General features: G+C 42.8%; 3 protein-coding genes across 5 annotated transcripts in view; 2 read left to right on the top strand and 1 right to left on the bottom strand.

Moving 5' to 3' along the window:
* The first annotated feature begins 1,705 nt into the window (after window positions 1-1,705).
* On the top strand, window positions 1,706-8,422 carry endou (endonuclease, polyU-specific). The gene is made up of 7 exons (XM_053636413.1): window positions 1,706-1,808; window positions 3,864-4,029; window positions 4,167-4,372; window positions 6,296-6,409; window positions 6,518-6,624; window positions 8,009-8,151; window positions 8,235-8,422. Exons 1-7 carry the CDS (start codon window positions 1,751-1,753, stop codon window positions 8,347-8,349), a joined length of 909 nt encoding a protein of 302 aa, XP_053492388.1. The 5' UTR covers window positions 1,706-1,750; the 3' UTR covers window positions 8,350-8,422.
* Window positions 8,423-8,516: 94 nt separating this feature from the next.
* On the bottom strand, window positions 8,517-14,171 carry sumf1 (sulfatase modifying factor 1). Its single transcript, XM_053636408.1, has 9 exons — window positions 13,513-14,171; window positions 12,689-12,862; window positions 12,378-12,452; window positions 12,065-12,147; window positions 10,906-11,028; window positions 10,683-10,797; window positions 9,001-9,114; window positions 8,834-8,893; window positions 8,517-8,713 (listed from the first exon to the last, which is right to left on the bottom strand). The coding sequence occupies exons 1-9, from the start codon at window positions 13,741-13,743 to the stop codon at window positions 8,612-8,614; spliced, it is 1,077 nt and encodes a 358-aa protein (XP_053492383.1). The 5' UTR covers window positions 13,744-14,171; the 3' UTR covers window positions 8,517-8,611.
* A 776-nt stretch (window positions 14,172-14,947) lies between these two features.
* itpr1a (inositol 1,4,5-trisphosphate receptor, type 1a) overlaps window positions 14,948-17,181 on the top strand; it is an 88,653-nt gene continuing 86,419 nt past the window's right edge. Inside the window, exon 1 of one of the 3 annotated variants that reach the window (XR_008387096.1) lies at window positions 14,948-15,832. The gene's annotated coding sequence lies outside the window, so the exon portion shown is untranslated. The remainder of the gene's footprint in view (window positions 15,833-17,181) is intronic. The other 2 variants (XM_053636367.1, XM_053636368.1) reach the window with 2 other exon arrangements.

Here is a 17,181-nt window from a genome sequence, read left to right as displayed (position 1 = left end):
ATCTGTCTCTTCATGCATTGGAAAAACAAGGCGGCCTCCGCCGGGCAGCAGACAGGCCGAGTACCACCCCCAGTGGGACTGAAGTTCGGGGCGATGTTCTCAGCAGGACTGGAACGCTGGGCGATGTCCCCAGCAGGACTGGGACGCTGGGCGACGTCCCCAGCGGGACTGGAAGGCTGGGCGATGTCCCCAGCAGGACTGGAAGGCTGATTGACTTCCTCTGCGGAGCAAGAAAACAGAGTGACGTCCTCATCGGCGCAGGCAAACAGAGCACTGTACTCAGTGGGGCAGGCAAACGGAATGCCGTACTCAGCAGAGCCGTCAAACAGAGCGGTGTAATCAGCGGTGCAGGAAAGCAGAGAGACATCCTCTGCGGGGCTGGAGATCGGAGGGACATCCTCTGCGGGACAGGACAACGGGACAGTTTCCTCAGCAGGGCAGGACAGTGGGACAGCTTCCTTGGCAGGGCAGGACAGAGGGACAGCTTCCTCGGCAGGGCAGGACAGCGGGACAGCTTCCTCGGCAGGGCAGGGCAGCGGGACAGCTTCCTCGGCAGGGCAGGACAGCGGGACAGCTTCCTCAGCGGCAGAGACCTCCCCGCAGTTCTCTGACTGGAGCTCTGAGGTCGCCAGGTTAACCTCGGGCTGGGGCTCCGGAGCTGAGACCTCCCCGTAGGTCTCGGGCTGGAGCTCTGAGGCCGCCAAGTTGACCTCAGACGGGGGCCCAGAGGTCGCCAGGTTAACCTCGGGCTGGAGCTCCGGAGCTGAGACCTCCCTGTAGGTCTCGGGCTGGAGCTCTGAGGCCGCCAAGTTGACCTCAGACGGGAGCTCCGGGGCTGAGACCTCCCCGCAGGTCTCAAGCTGGGGCTCTGAGATCACCTGGTTGACCTCCAACAGGAGCTCCGAGGCCGCCCTGTTGACCTCGGGCTGATAGATTGGTGTTATTAGACCTTGGTTCCAGATTTCAGGGGAAAAACCTACACTCAGAACCAAACTGAGGAGTTTTAAGATGGATAATTGAAAATTAGAGCTGGTGTGTTTAATCTTTTCATTCAGGATTCCATCAGGTCCTGATGCTTTCTTTAGTTTCAGTTTGAGTTCCTGCTCTGTAACTGAGAAGTCTGAATAGTTTAGATGACTTTTTATGGCCAAATCTAGTTCTTAAATTTTTCTGTTTTCCGTGATTTTGAATTTGTGTTGAAATATACATTTTTATAGAGTGTTTGGAAATGGGTTTTCCAGATATCCCCAACTTCACTTGAATTCTTCATGCTCCTTTTTTTTAGTTTGTTCCATTTGTCTAATTGTTTGTGTCCTCCCCCCCTCCCCCTTGTATTTGTTTAATGTTGTAAATATTGGGGGGGGGGGGGGGTTGCATGGTGGTTTAGTGATTGGCACACTTGCCTTGCACCTCCAGGGTTGGGGGCTCGATTCCCATCTGTGTGTGTGTGGAGTTTGCATGTTCTCCCTGTGCTTCAGGGGCTTCTTCCAGGTTCCCTGGTTTCCTCCACCAGTTCAAAGACATGCATGCAGCAATTGTGCTTAGCACTGGATTTGTCATATTGCTTTTCTACCATGTTTACTCCATCTACACATGATCATAAGATGAGTTCATATGGGCAGGGCTCATATCCATATGGTTGGAGCTTGTGTCCGTGTGGGTGGAGCTTTTAGGGAGCGATAAAGATAGTAAGGGGCTGTTATAAAGTCTCTGGAGTTATTCTGCTCTTCTCAGATAAGCTGTTTCCACCATGAGGAACTTTCTGCTTCTTCTTTTCACTTTCACCCTGATCAGTCAGGGACACGGAGGTAAATCTCTCTCTCACACACACACATACACACTGCATATTTTATTAATGCTAATGTTCTATAGAAATATTGATTATTAACACTCACATTACAGCAGTGTCTATAAACATGACCTTTATATAAATTCTGTGTGTGTGTGTGCGTGTTTTTTACTCTTTATGAGGACCAAAATTAATAATTTCTCTTTAATGATAGGTATATGTGCTGCTTTTGTCTGATTTGTCTGATTTCCACAAGAATCTTTTTTGCAGAAGCAGCAGCAGCAGCATTTATTTAAATTTTAAGAAAGGTTATGGTTCAGATTGAAGGAGTAGCAGCGCATTAATTATTTACACACACAAGTCAAGTGTGAAAATATAAAACTAGAAATAAAACTGTAAAACCATTAAGCTGTAAAACTAATACACACACACACACACACACACACACACACACAGAGTAAGAGGGTCTCTCACAACATAAGTAGTTATTTTAGAAGTAACCAGCAGGGGGTGCTGTACTGAATGTTTTACTGTAACTGTAAAGTTAGTTCACTTTTACTTAGTAAACAGAGAACCTCAATAAGGTTTTAATATCTGCGAATTATCAGTAATACATGCTAAATTAGCCAGACTGTGATTGATATAATTTCTGTTTTTTTTTCTGTTATGTTACAGTACAATAGCTAACAGGCTAACTAGCTAGCTAACATCATGTCCAGAACGTTGCTTTCTGCCACACAGCTTTATGTTGTTGTTCCATATGACATCACAACAGTATAATTCTGTAAGATCAAACGGAACGTATAGAGATATGAATATGTGTTCACCTGAAGAGTGTGAGACGCATTTCAGCTTTATAACGTTAAACACGTGTCTTTTTCCTCACAGTGAGAGCGTTGTGAGATAAAACAGTCCGCTCATGATCTGAGATAAGCGTATAAATGTTTAGAGGTGTTTATTTCTGAAGTCAGTTATCAGCATGGCCTCGATGTTTTCTTTAAATTGGCTCAGAGTGTTAAGGTCACTGTTCTCATCCACCTGCAGAATTTCACACACTAAATAAACCTGCTGTAATAAAACACACATACTCAGCGCTGGCTCGTCCTCAGGGGCAGGTGGGGAAGGTGGGGCAGAGCTCCAGCATTTATATATCAATACACAATCATTTCTATTGTAAGACATCATGTAAAGATTTAGAGAGGGACAGGGGGATTATCTTTACAGGAGTTTACAAGTCTCTCTGGATTTTTTGGCTAGTTTCAAATCTTTTTTGTAGTTGTGCTGGAACGTTCACTGATACCTGGCAACCCTGTTTACTGATATTACCTGGAACACAGATATGTGTAAAACAGTTCAGACAGAGCTGCTGATGGGACACTGGATAACTGTATGATGATTTTATATTACAGATGCCCTTATCCAGAACAACATTAAATTTCCACTTACATTTATACAAGGGATCAATTGAGGGTTAAGGGCCTCGCTCAAGGCCCCGGCAGTGGCAACTTGGGAGGCCTGGGATTTGAACTCAGGAACTCCTGAGCAGTAGTCCAATGGTTTAACCACTGAGCAACCACTAACCCAGTGTCTTGACGTTTAGTTTGCGTCTGTGTCGTTATTAATGTCGTCCTGCAACACCAACATCTGTGATCACAAACCGCTGTTCAGTTAAATATGTACAGGACGTCCGTGTGTAACAACATGGCGGCTGGAGAACAGGAAGTCCCACCGCTCAGTAATAAGAGCCAATGGCTTTACTGGGAAACAGAATCTGACCCTTAACTCACACTAGCGAGCGACAAAGTGACGATCAGTTTCTCTGTAAGAGTCATAGAGCCACGCTTTAACAAACATTTTACACAATTTATTAATTTAATACAAATTACATACAAAATGGTAAAGCGATAAATCCAAACAAGGCTGTTAATCCAGTGTTAAAACTGGGGTTTTTTTTTGTGTGTGTGTGTGTGTGTGTGTGTGTGTGTGTGTGTGTGTGTGTGTGTGTGTGTGTGTGTGTGTGTGTGTGTGTGTGTGTGTGTGTGTGTGTGTGTGTGTGTGTGTGTGTGTTTTTCAGACTCTGATGGCAGCAGTAGAGCCTCAGACACGGAGATTCAGGATGTTTCAGAGGTTTTGTACATTCTGGACTCGAACAAAGCCTCAGCATCAGAACTCATCATCAGCCCACAAACCCTCATAGACCAGTCTGATAGCAGCACCAAGAATGACCAGTCACCTCTACCGTAATACACACACGCGCACACACAGACGCGCACACACACGCATAGCATTTATATTTATACTTGTACACTCACTTTGATGTATATTCGTTCATTCATTGTCTGTCTGTCTCTCTCTGTCTCTCTCTCTGCATCTCCAGGTTGTTTGCGTATGTGAATGAGGCGTCTCTCTTCTCGAAGCCTACCTACGCAGCATTTATTGCTTTGCTGGATAACTATGAGAAGAAGACGGGCGTGTCGGAGAACTTCAGTTCTGCAGAGGTGCAGGAACAGGAGAACTTCCTCAAACAGACCATGAAGAACACAGAGCTGGGCAGAGAACTGTTCTCCTTCTTCTATACTAAAGGTCTTTACTCTAACCACTGAGATAATCCTGCAGTCAGACAGGAAACAGGAAGTGTTGTTTTTTTGTTATTAATAACACATCCAGCAGAAACACACACACACACACACACACGCGCGCACACACACACACACACACACAGATGCGCGCACACACACACACACACACAGCTGCGCACACAGGTAGCTTAACACAAATGAATCCTGTAATAATTTGCATATCAGATGTGATTGGCTCAAAGCTGTTGAGTATATACAGTGGCTATAAAAAGTTTACACACCCCGTTCTAAACCCTGATAAATCATGTCAGGTTTTTTTTTCCACCTTTAATGTGAAATCACAACCAACAACATTCAAGTGAAAATAAATAGAAATATTTTAGGAAAGAAAAAGAAAAAACTTACAGTAACCTGGCTGCATAAGTATGTGCACCCTTTTATAACGGGTCATGTGACTGTGCTCAGAATGAACCAATCACATTCAAACTCATGTTCAAAAGTAATGATCATACACAGTCATCAATGATTCTAATTAACCCCAAATAAAGACCAGATGTTTCTGTAGGATTTTCCTTCATATCTTCTTGGTTTCAACCGACTGCTGAAGCCAAAGAGCTTACAAAGCATGTACAGGATCTCATATCCTGGTGGGGGTAGAGAAGAATTTCCGAAACATTAGATGTACCATGGCACACTGTGAAGTCCATCATCAACGAGTGGAGAAAATGGAACACCACAGTGACATCAGCAAGAACAGGACGTCCCTCCAAAAGCGATGAAAGAACAAGAAGAAAACTTACCAGGGAGGCTGATGAGGGACCTACAGAAACATTAAAGCAGCTGCAGGAACATCTGGCGAGTACTGAGCATGTGACAACAATCTCATATTCTTCACGTTGGGCTGTGGGGTAAGGGGCACGACAGAAGCCCTTTCTCACAAAAAAACATCCAAACAATCACCCCAAACCACGTGGCAAAATCTGTTACACTCTGAAAAGACCAAGGTAGAACTTTTGAGGTGTAGTTCTAAAAAAAATCATTTTGCTGCAACAAGAAGACCCAAAGAACACCATACACGGTGAAGCTCTGTGGTGTTAGCATCATATTATGGTTCTGCTTCTCTTCAGCTGGAACTGGGGCTCTAGTCAAGATATAGAGAATCATGGAGAGCTCCAAATACCAAACTATTTAGGCACAAACCCTGCAGGTGTTTGCTGGACAGCTGAAGAGGAAGAAAAGGTTCACCTTCCTGCACGATAACGACTCAAAGCACAAAGAAGAAGAAGAAGAAGAAGAAGATCAGCGTTATGGAACGGTCCAGTCAGAACTCAGATCTAAATCCAATCTAAAACCTGTGGAGAGATTGGAAGAGGGCTGTGTACAGGAGATTTGCTCAGTATCTGATAGATCTGGAGCATTACTGAGAAGAAGAGTGAAATAAAATGACCAAATCAAGACGTGCTCAGGTGGTAGAATCTCAAAAACACTGAGTGCTGAATTAGTTAAGGGTGTGTATACTTATGCAGCCAGGCTATTACAGGTTTTTTCTTTTTCCTGTTTTTACAGTTGAATGTTGTTGGTTTAATTTCACATGAAACATGGAAAAAGATCTGATGAGATTCATGTTGGTTTCATTCTTTTTATATCACAAAAACCTGCAGTTTTAACAGGGGGGTGTAAACTTTTATACCCGCTGTAATTTAATCACAATCTGAGTGATGGTGTGTGGTGTGTGTGTGATGGTGTGTGTGATTGTGGGTGTGTGTGTGTGTGTGTGTGATGGTGTGTGTGATTGTGGGGGTGTGTGTGTGTGTGTGAGAGAGAGATTGTGGGTGTGTGTGCAGTGTGTGTGATGGTGTGTGTGTGCGTGTGATTGTGTGTATGTGATTGTGATTGTGTGTGTGTGTGTGTGAGTGATGGTGATCAGGTTATTACAGGTCGTGGGAGGAGTTTCTCTATGATCTCAGGATGATGTGGTTCGGTCTTTACTCTCGCAGCAGTGGCAGTCTGGACTCCAGTGGCTTTGAGCACATCTTCTTAGGTCAGTGTGTGTGTTTATGTGTGTGTTAATTTGTGTGTTCAAGAGTATTAATGTGTGTGTGTGTGTGTGTGTGTGTGTGTGTGTGTGTGTGTGTGTGTGATATGACAGGAGAGATTAAGAGTGGGAAAGTGTCTGGATTCCATAACTGGGTGAGATTTTACCTGCAGGAGAAATCAAGGCTGCTGAACTACTACAGTCACAGTTACGACGGCCCTGTGAGTCTCACACACACTCACACACACTCACACTCATTTAAGGGGTAAAGTGGATTATACAGAATAATATAAATGAAATAGTGTGTGTGAGTGTGTCTAAGAGAGTGAGTGTGTGTGTGTGTGTGTGAGAGTGTGAGTGTGTGAGAGTGTGAGTGAGAGAGTGTGTGTGAGAGTGTGAGTGAGTGTGTGAGAGAGTTTGTGTAAGAGTGTGAGTGAGTGTGTGTAAAAGAGTGAGAGTGTGTGTGAGAGTGTGTGTGAGTGTGTGTGAGAGTGTAAGAGTGTGAGTGAGTGTGTGAGAGTGTGTGTAAGAGAGTGAGAATGTGTGTGAGATTGAGTGTGTGTGAGAGAGTGAGTGTGTGTGAAAGTGTGAGTGTGTGTGAGAGTGTGTGAGAGTGTAAGAGTGTGAGTGAGTGTGTGAGAGTGTGTGTAAGAGAGTGAGTGTGTGTGTGAGTAAGAGCGAGAGTGAGTGTGTAAGAGTGTGAGAGTGTGTAAGAGAGTGAGTGTGTGTAAGAGAGTGAGAATGTGTGTGAGAGTGAGTGTGTGTGAGAGAGTGTGAGTAAGAGCGAGAGTGAGTGTGTGTGAGAGAGTGAGTGTGTGTGAGAGTGTGAGTGTGTGTGAGAGTGTGTGTGTGTGTAAGTGTGTGAGAGTGTGTGTGTGTGTGTGAGTAAGTGTGTGAGTGAGTGTGTGTGTGTGTGTGTGTAAGAGAGCGAGTGAGTGTGTGTGTAAGAGAGTGAGTGTGTGTGTGAGAGTGTGAGTAAGAGCGAGAGTGAGTGTGTAAGAGTGTGAGTGAGTGTGTGTAAGAGTGTGTGTGTGAGAGTGAGTGTGTGTGAGAGAGTGAGTGTGTGTGAGAGTGTGAGTGTGTGTGAGAGTGTGTGTGTGAGAGTGTGAGTAAGTGTGTGAGTGTGTGTGTGTGAGTGTGTGTAAGAGAGCGAGTGAGTGTGTGAGAGTGTGTGTAAGAGAGTGAGAATGTGTGTGAGAGTGAGTGTGTGTGAGTGTGTGTGTGTGAGAGAGTGAGTGTGTGTGTGTGTGAGAGTGAGTGTGTGTGTGTGAGAGAGTGAGTGTGTGTGTGAGTGTGTGAGTGTGTGTGTGAGTGTGTGTGTGTGAGAGTGAGTGTGTGTGAGAGTGAGTGTGTGAGAGAGTGTGAGAGTGAGTGTGTGTGAGTGTGTGTGTGTGTGTGTGTGAGTGAGAGTGTGTGTGTGTGTGTGTGTGAGAGAGTGTGAGTAAGTGTGTGAGTGTGTGTAAGAGAGCGAGAGTGTGTGTGAGAGTTTGAGTGAGAGTGTTAATGTGTGTGTGTGTGTGTGTGTGTGTGTGAGTGAGAATGTTTAACCCACTCTAAAGATTTAATCCTGTGTTCCTGTGCCTCTCGCTCGTCTCCGTGTCTCAGTGGACGTCGTATCCCGATGTTCTGGGGATGCAGTTCATGTGGGACGGTTATTATAAACAGGTCGGTTCTGCTCTGATCGGGTCCAGTCCCGAGTTCGACCTGGCCGTGTTTACACTGTGTTACGTCACACGACCCGGAAAAAAGTGAGTGAGGCCGATATTCCTGCTCCCGTCTCTGTAGGGCTGAATAATCTCTCACCTGTGTGTTAAAACTCTGTTTATTTTAGCTGCCGTCTGAGTCTGGGAGGAAAACCGCTGAGCATCCAGACCTACACCTGGGACAAAAACACCTACGGAGACGGCAAGAAGTACATCGCCTCGGCTTACCCCATCACCCCGTAACCCACCGCCTGTGCTCACTGCACAAACAACCCACTTCTTTATCAGATAAACTGAAATAAAAGTAATTACAGCAGATATTAATGCAGTGCAGGTGTTTATTTTATTCTAATTTATTTTAAAAATCTAAATCAATTACACTATTAACATTGATAATAAAATCACCACAATGACCATATAAAAAAGTTTATTTATATAAAAAACATCCGTCTGTACATTACATCGAGAGCACGTGGTTAACATTAAGTCTAGAAGAGGTCAGAGGTCAGGGTGTGGCATCAGCTGCACAGCGGAAGCCGAGATTAGACGCCGAGCTGTCAGGAGTGTTCTGACTACGAGCAGCACACCTGTACCTGTAACAGTACGACTACAGACAGACAGAGAGACAGAGAGAGAGAGAGAGAGCGAGATTATATATTATATATATTTTTTCCTCCCCATAAAGACTTGAGTTATAATCTGATGTGTGCGTGTGTGCGTGTTGTACCTTGTGACACATGTAGGATCCTCCCTTCTTCACTCGGTCACTTCCTGTTTCTGGTCCTTTCTGTATACACATTAAATAATAATAATAATAATAATAATAATAATAATAATACTGATGATGAGGCTTAAGTATATGTTCATGCTGTGGGTGCGTGTGTGTGTGTGTACCGGGTTGTATGCATGGTCTCGGGTGTGATGGACACTCCACCAGTCTGCGGTCCATTCCCACACGTTTCCCACCATGTCATAGAGACCAAAAGCATTTGCGGGAAACTTCTTTACCTGTAAACACACACACACACACACACATATACAGACATCACTCTCTACTGTAAAACTCCTCTAAACATCGGTGTCAGAACCCCAAGTTATTCTACATACTCACTACACAGTGCTGTGCGTAAGTATTCACCCCCCAATCTGTTCCACATTGTGTTGTCACTGTGAAACCCCTAAATTTGTTCTGGTTCAGATTCCATCAGGCATCCCATAATGAGTAGAATGAAGTCGACCAGTGTGTGAAAGTGTCATGTGATCTTAATATAAATACACCTGTACATACACACAGCATCATGAAGACCAAGAAGTGATCAAGCATGTGAAGAACGCAACAGAACCATGATCTGCCTAGAGGAGACCGCCCAACTAACTAACTACACTAACTAACTACAGTAACTACCTACACTTACTACAGTAACTACAGTAACTAACCCTAACTTCACTAACTACACAGGAGTGATTAAACACCAAGAACCTGAATGAGTTAGAACCTGTTGATGCCCAGACCTCCAGATTCAGAATCTGCTCACCAAAGTTTTTGTTGTTTTTTTTAAAAGTGTTTTAAAGAGGAAAGCATTGGGATAATAATAATAAAAAACACAAGCACACACAGTGGTGCTTGAAAGTTTGTGAACCCTTCAGAATTTTCTACATTTCTGCATAAATATGACTAAAACATCAGATTTTCACGAGTCCTAAAAGTAGATAAAGAGAACCTGATTAAACAAATGAGACAAAAATATTATACTTGGTCATTTATTTCTTGAGGGAAATGATCCAGTATTACATATCTGTGAGGGTTAAACGTATGTGTACCTTTGCTTTCAGTATGTGGTGTGACTCCTTGTGCAGTAATAACTGCAGATAAATGTTTGGGGTAACTGTTGATCAGTCCTGCACATCGGCTTGGAGGAGTTTTATCCTGTTCCTCAGTACAGAACAGCTTCAACTCTGGGATGTTGGTGGGTTTCCTCACATGAACAGCTTACTTCAGGTTCTTCCACAACATTTCTACTGGATTAAGGTCAGGACTTTGACTTGGACGTTCCAAAACATGAACTTTATTCTTCTTTAAGCGTTCTTTGGTAGAACGACTCGTGTGTTTAGGATCGTTGTCTTGCTGCATGACCCACTTTCTCTTCAGATTCAGTTCATGGACAGATGTCCTGATATTTTCCTTTAGAATTCATTGATATCATTTAGAACTCATTGTTCCATCAATGATGGCGAGTCGTTCTGGTCCAGATCCTAGACGTGCACATACTTTTACCCCTCACAGATATGTAATACTTGATCATTTTTCTCAATAAATAAATGACCAAATATAATATTTCTGTCTCAGTTGTTTAAGTGGGTTCTTTATCTACTTTTAGGACTCGTGTGAAACTCTGATGTTTTAAGTCATATTTATGCAGAAATATAGAAATTTCTAAAGGGTTCACAAACTTTCAAGCACCATTGCTAATGTTCATACATGAATCGATTGCCATTTGAATATGTAAATATAAAGTAATTAATTGGAAATAATGTAAATAAAATGAAGAGTGTGAAGAGTGATGCTCCGCTCTCACCGGTGACGTCTGAGCGAATCCGTCCTCTGCCGTGTTGTGATTGGGGAATTCTCCCTGCCACAGGTTAGCGTAGTGCTGCTCTCTGGGCATCAGTTTATTCCCCCACGGGTACAACCTACACACACACACACACACACACACACACATCAGAACGAATAGACACACACTCAGATACATTGTGAGATTTTTATATATATATATATATGTATATATAGAGTCCCACCTGTCCTTTAGCCCTCCTCTGCATGAAAACTCCCACTCAGCCTCGGTGGGTAACCTGCGCCCCGCCCACTCACAGTACACCTGAGCATCAGCCCAAGACACGTGCAGCACCGGGTGGTCCATCCTAAACACACCACATCACACCAACACCACCATATTACACATCATATGCACACCATTACAACACATCTTTAACACATCCCTCTCCACCAGCACTTTCTCTACCTCACTGAAGCAGGCCCGGGTTTCCCCGCTGCTTAAAAAAACAACACTTAACCCTGCTGCGGTTGATAACTACAGACCTGTCTCCCTCCTCCATTTCCTGTCCAAAACCCTTGAAAGATCTGTTTTCAATCAACTCCCCACTTTTCTCTCACAGAACAACCTTCTGGACACCAAGCAGTCTGGCTTCACAAGCAGTCACCCCACAGAGACTGCTCTGCTTTCCCTCACTGAAGCCTTACAACCTCGAGATCACCTGTCCTCATCCTACTCCACCTCTCTGCTACCTCTGACACTGTGAATCATCAGATCCTCCTGTCAACTCTCTCCGGTCTAGGCATCACCAGAATGGCTCTGCGCTGGGTGGAATCATATCTCTCAGGCAGATCCTTCAAGGCATCATGGAAGGGAGAGGTATTTGAATCTCAGCAACTCCCAACTGGGGTTCCTCAGGGGTCAATTCTGGGTCCTCTACTCTTTTCTATATATACACACTACATCTCTGGGGCCTGTGATTGAGTGTCATAACTGCTATGCTGAAGATACTCAGCTCTATTTGTCCTTCCAGCCTGATGATCCATCCATCTGAGTACACATCTCCGCCTGCCTATCGGACATCTCGGACTGGATGAGGGAACTCCACCTTAAGCTCAACTTGGCAAAAGCTGAGCCTCTCGTCATCCCAGCCTGCCCCTCAATGAATCACAACCTCACTGTACAGTTCGACTCAACCACACTCAAACCAACCAAGACAGCCAGAAACCTTGGGGTGACTTACGATGACCCCTTCAGATGATTCAGAATGCAGCAGCACACCTTATTTCCAACCAGTCCAAAAGAACCCACGTCACACTCCTATTCATCGTACAAGACCTTGCCTGGAAATTACTATAAGTGTTTATTAAAGCAGTGGGTTATATACAGTATATTTGCATAACCTGTGTGTTATGGATGAATCTGGACCCTCTGGATGTCTCCAGTCTGCTCCTTTAACCGGCGACCACCAGGGAGCAGCAGCAACCTACTGACAACAAGCGAATACAGAGCAGTAAAGCAGCAGTGTGTAAAGTTTAATGCCCTCTGCTGTCTGTGAGCTGAATTACAGTTGCAATATAAACACTGAAATGATGCAAAAGTTGTATGATGATGAAACTGAAAAAGAAACTGGACAAATTGCAGCTTTATACTCCCTCAGTGAGGAACAAGGCAGTGTCCTGGATTTAAAAATACACTGTGTGTGTGTTTCTGTACCGCATGTTTCAAAGTGCTCTTCACTTCTTCACTCAGCATTCCTTCAAACACAAACGAGTCTCCAAAACGCTCTGCCTGAACACACACACGCGTGCGTGCGCACACACACACACACACACACACACGCACACACACACACACACACAGTGTTTTATTCCTTACTAAACACACAGTGGAGCTCACCCTAATGTTCACTCGAAGATTAATACGCTCATTAATATTCATTATAAAGCCATTAATTTAAGTAATTAAAATGTAACCTTAATTGTTTTAGGGACTTTGGCAGCCCCAGAGTGTGTGTGTATGTGTACCTCTGTAACATGGTGTGTAGTGTTAGTAAAAAGTTGGAACTGCAGGTTCGTGACTTCGTGCTCATCGATGTAAAACGGGTCGAGCCAAACGCGCCTCTGAGGACCTTCTCCATCCTGAGGGATACCAGGATCATCTGTTCCCATCAGGAACCAACCTCCCTGCAGCAGCACCATCTACACACACACACACACACACACACACACATATTTATATATAAAAACACACAATATTAAATATATATATATATATATATATATATATATATATATATATATATATATATATATATATAAATATAAAACACACACACACACACATTATATACACACACACTAATATATATATATATATATATATATATATATATATATATATATATATATATAGTGTGTGTGTGTATATAATGTGTGTGTATATGTGTGTGTGTGTGTGTGTGTGTATATAATGTATGTGTATATGTGTGTGTGTTTTATATATATATATATATATATATATATATATAAAAAACACACACACACACACACACACACATATACACACACATTATATACACACACACACTATATATATATATATATATATATATATATATATATATATATATATATAAACACATACACACACACACACAGTTAGAAAACGAATCTGTACTGAAGGAGTATAAATAAAATATTGCCCAGCAAATTAAATACTGATGCTGATACAAACAAGACCAAAACCCCCAGGCAAAAGTTTGTGCACCCCTCTGCTGTGTAATACTGAGAGAGAGAGAGAGAGAGAGAGAGAGAGAGAGAGAGAAAGAGAGATGTGGGGATGAGTATACCTTACTAAGAGTGTCCTCTTGATTCACAAACTCTTTATTTGCTCTTTCAGAATACTTATAAACCGGACTTTTAACAGTTCTTCCTCCGTCTTCATCCTCCTCTTCCTCAGCTCGGTGTCTGTGGAGTGTGTTACAACCGCAGTCCTGAGCCGCTTTATCCTCACACCTCACGCACAACACACTCACACACACACACACTAATACCCACACGCTGTACACACACACCTCCATGTCTACTTTAACAATAAAGCTACACGGGTAACGCCATCTTAGTTAAACCGTATCACGTGATCAGTCAGCTGACCGGAAGTGACAGAGGCCGACACTGTAAAGATCCTGTTCGTGCACAACAACGGCGTACATAACAACGGCGCAACTGAGCAGTTAAGGGCCTTGCTCGAGGGACCAACAGTGACCACCTCTGAGTTCATAATACCTCAAGAGCTTTAAGATCTTCTAACCAGCTTTGAACTTTTCCAGGGACTCAGATTTCTGTCACAGCTTTTTTTAAAATAAAGGTATCTTGTAACAAACTTCAAAGCTGGGCAAGGAAGAGGCGGGTAATGCCTGAACATAAACGTAATATTTAATCATAAACAGAACATAAAATAAACACACCAATGTAAGTCAAACATACAGTAAAATGCGTGTGTGTGTGTGTGTGTGTGTATGTCTGCCTGTCTGTCTGTCTGTCTGTCTCCCTCTCTCTCTCTGGTGCTTCCAGCTGCTCCTTTATCGCTCTTCCACTGATTAGACAGCTCAGTGCCAGGCCTACGTCCTAACAGCCTGGCCCTCCCTCCTCCTCCTCCTCCTCCTCCTATATCCACACTGTGCACATTTTAAATACAATTTAAAAGCATATTCATTCTTCTGGGCATTTAAACTCTTTTACATCTGTACTATTGGGTTTTCTGTTTATGTCCTGTCTTTTTAACCATGGTTTTGGTTTTTATAGTTTTTATTTCTCTTTTGTTTCACTGCTTTATTTATTGTTTTATTGTTTTATTTAATTTTATTTGTATTTTACTTAATTGCTGTTTGGATTTAGCTGAAACAGTGTACAGCACTTGAGCCGACACTCTCTCTGTCTTTCAAAAATAAAAATAAATAAAGGTTTAAATAACGGTGATGACTTGACTTGAAGAACCCTTAATTATCCAAATAAGCACATGGAGAACCGAAATCCTTTTAAAACTAGATTACAAAATCTAAACTGAAATACTTTGCATTTCTTGTGGTGAGTGTTTCAGAAGTCAGTCAGTATGAGATAAATCCGTATCGCCTGATTTCTGCCCGTGTTTTTGTTTTTATTTATTAATTATTTTTTAAAAAAGGGCAGATTCATGAAATTCATAACAGTTTTATAAACACAGTTCAGAATCAGAATCACAAATAGCTTTATTGTCCAAGTTTAGCTTAGATTAGGTTCAGCTTTATTGTGACTGAACAGAGTACAAGTACAAAGCCAATGAAATGCAGTTAGCATCTAATGAGAAGTGCAAAATAGCAAAGTAGCATTAAGTGATAGTGAAAGATGAGACCGTGAGGCAGAGTGCTGCAACGTGTAAAAGTAACATGTGCAAAGGGCAGGATATGTGACTAACAAGTCTAGAGATGTGGATTAATGTAATGAAATTTTGCAGCTTAAGAGAATATGAATGTAAAGTGCATGTAGAGGAACGTGCAAGGAAGTGCAAAGTGTATAAAGTTAGTCCATGTGCCAAAGTAGAAGTGTGTGTTCAGAAAGAGAACTGTGTGCAAATTGTGCCGATTATGTTTGATCTGACAGCAAACAGCATTAGCGGAGTTGGAGGAAGGGGGAATAGTGGCTATGAGGGGTTCAGCTGATTGACAGCTGAGGGTAAGAAGCTGTTGGTGTGACAGTGGAGGCCCAGTGGGAGAAGACTGAACTTTGGAAAAACTGTTCTTGTGCCAAGTTGTTTTGGTGCTCTGTCGTGCCTACCAGTCCGCTGAAGCCTTCTTTTGTGGCAGAACCAAAAGAAACAGTTTATGAAATTCTGAGATGACTGTCTGAGGTGAACAGAGCCAAAAATAACCGAACAGAACCGAAAATAACAGAGCAGAACGGAGCGTGTCCGGAAATAACCGATCAGAGCCGTTAATTTCCGATCAGAGCCGGAAATAGCCGATCGGAGGCGGAAATAGCCGATCATCCCCGAGCAGCAGCAGATGAACAGCGGGCTGTGACTGTCGGAGCTCCGGAGTTTCTTCAGCATGATGCGTTTTTCTCCAAGACGCAACTTTTAGACAAAACTACTGACGAAAACTCACAACACCGAGAGAAGTCCAGCAGTGTGAGGTAAAAACTTTCACTAAGACTTTACATCCGAGCTCCAGCTTTTATCAGAGTAAATATTTATATAATGAGTGACAGCATCGCCCTCAGAGCCGCTCCTCCGCCGGACACAGGAAAGATCTTCTCCTGGAAAAAAGCGACTCCAAAATAATCTCCAAAATAATCTCCAAAATAATCCGCTGTGATCAGATCCAGAAGCGGTTTAATCCGCTCTTTTAGATAATAATGAAGTTGATCTCTGATTACTGCTCTGCACACACAGCTGAAATGAAAGCACATTTCTCTTTGTTAACTTGAAACTAACTTTAAACTGGGATTTTATTCTTTTATTAGTTTATTTATAACTCTGATTATTTATTCCTTTGTCATGTTTATTGTTTAGAGTTGGTCCTGTTTGTTGAGTTAGTGAAGATGTAAAATGCAGTGCTTTTGGTTGTTTTTGGTTTTTCTCTGGTGTTTAAAGTATTAAAGCTAAAGTCCTTTTCCATTTCCTGTTCTAACTTCTCCTCATGTAACCTCCTGAACATGGAGCAGATATTACCAGGAGCTACAGGTGCACTTACAGCTCTGGGATGTGTTTTTAAACAGCTTTTAAATAATAAGAGTGAGGAAAGTGTGTGGGCAGTGTCCCCTGGGTCGATCCCGTGTAAATCCCGTGTAAATCCCGTGTTCCTCTCCATGCAGAGATCATGTTTAACATTGCAGCTTGATGAAATATATTTTGAGTGTTACTGTTAGGTGTAACAGGAAAAGCCTCTACACATGTACATATGCAAATCTGTGTGTGTGTGTGTGTGTGTGTGTTTGTGTGTGATGTATAATATGTTAGAGGGGAAGTGAAAGTGTGTGTGTCAGACTTATTTGTTATGCAAACGGTGTAGATAAGCGTGTTGGGGTATGTGGTGGTCAGACAGGGAGACGATGGACTGCTGAAGATAAACTGTGGCTTTTAAGTCGAGGTCTTCAGAACGGTATGTGCTGCTAACAGAGAGACACATCATACTTTACACAGCGTTAATGCTGCACTCAGTGATCTCTGTGTGTGTGTGTGTGTGTGTGTGTGTGTGTGTGTGGTGATGGTTCTCCTTGTGTTTCTGCAGCTTCAGTAGAATATGTCCTCACACTGTAAACACACGATGTGAACTACAAGCGTCTAACCAATCAGGACAAAGAGGCGGCTTTACTTGCTGTCAGTTCATAAAGCTCCGCCTAGCTGAGGTTTTGTGGGCATGGCTTTGGAGGGAATGAGATTTGAAAACTGCTAGCTTGAGCTAACTTTATCCAAAATCGCTTCACACATTTACAATCGAATAAACGAGAATACAATACCTGTACAGATACATCATCGTCAT

Source organism: Ictalurus furcatus, chromosome 11, assembly GCF_023375685.1.
Source record: "Ictalurus furcatus strain D&B chromosome 11, Billie_1.0, whole genome shotgun sequence".
NCBI classification, from domain to species: Eukaryota; Metazoa; Chordata; class Actinopteri; order Siluriformes; family Ictaluridae; genus Ictalurus; species Ictalurus furcatus.
The sequence above is the reverse complement of the archived record's forward strand: the minus strand, read 5'-3'. Positions and strand labels throughout refer to the sequence as shown.

Excerpts from the sequence above, each read along its gene's own strand:
- endou (XM_053636413.1), top strand. The coding sequence starts at position 1,751 with ATGAGGAACTTTCTGCTTCTTCTTTTCACTTTCACCCTGATCAGTCAG. Across the intron at positions 6,410-6,517 it reads CTTTGAGCACATCTTCTTAG|GAGAGATTAAGAGTGGGAAA; the intron begins GTCAGTGTGTGT and ends GTGATATGACAG. Across the intron at positions 6,625-8,008 it reads GTCACAGTTACGACGGCCCT|TGGACGTCGTATCCCGATGT; the intron begins GTGAGTCTCACA and ends TCCGTGTCTCAG.
- sumf1 (XM_053636408.1), bottom strand. The coding sequence starts at position 13,743 with ATGGAGGTGTGTGTGTACAGCGTGTGGGTATTAGTGTGTGTGTGTGTG. Across the intron at positions 12,453-12,688 it reads CTACACACCATGTTACAGAG|GCAGAGCGTTTTGGAGACTC; the intron begins GTACACATACAC and ends GTGTGTGTTCAG. Across the intron at positions 11,029-12,064 it reads GATTCATCCATAACACACAG|GATGGACCACCCGGTGCTGC; the intron begins GTTATGCAAATA and ends TGGTGTGTTTAG.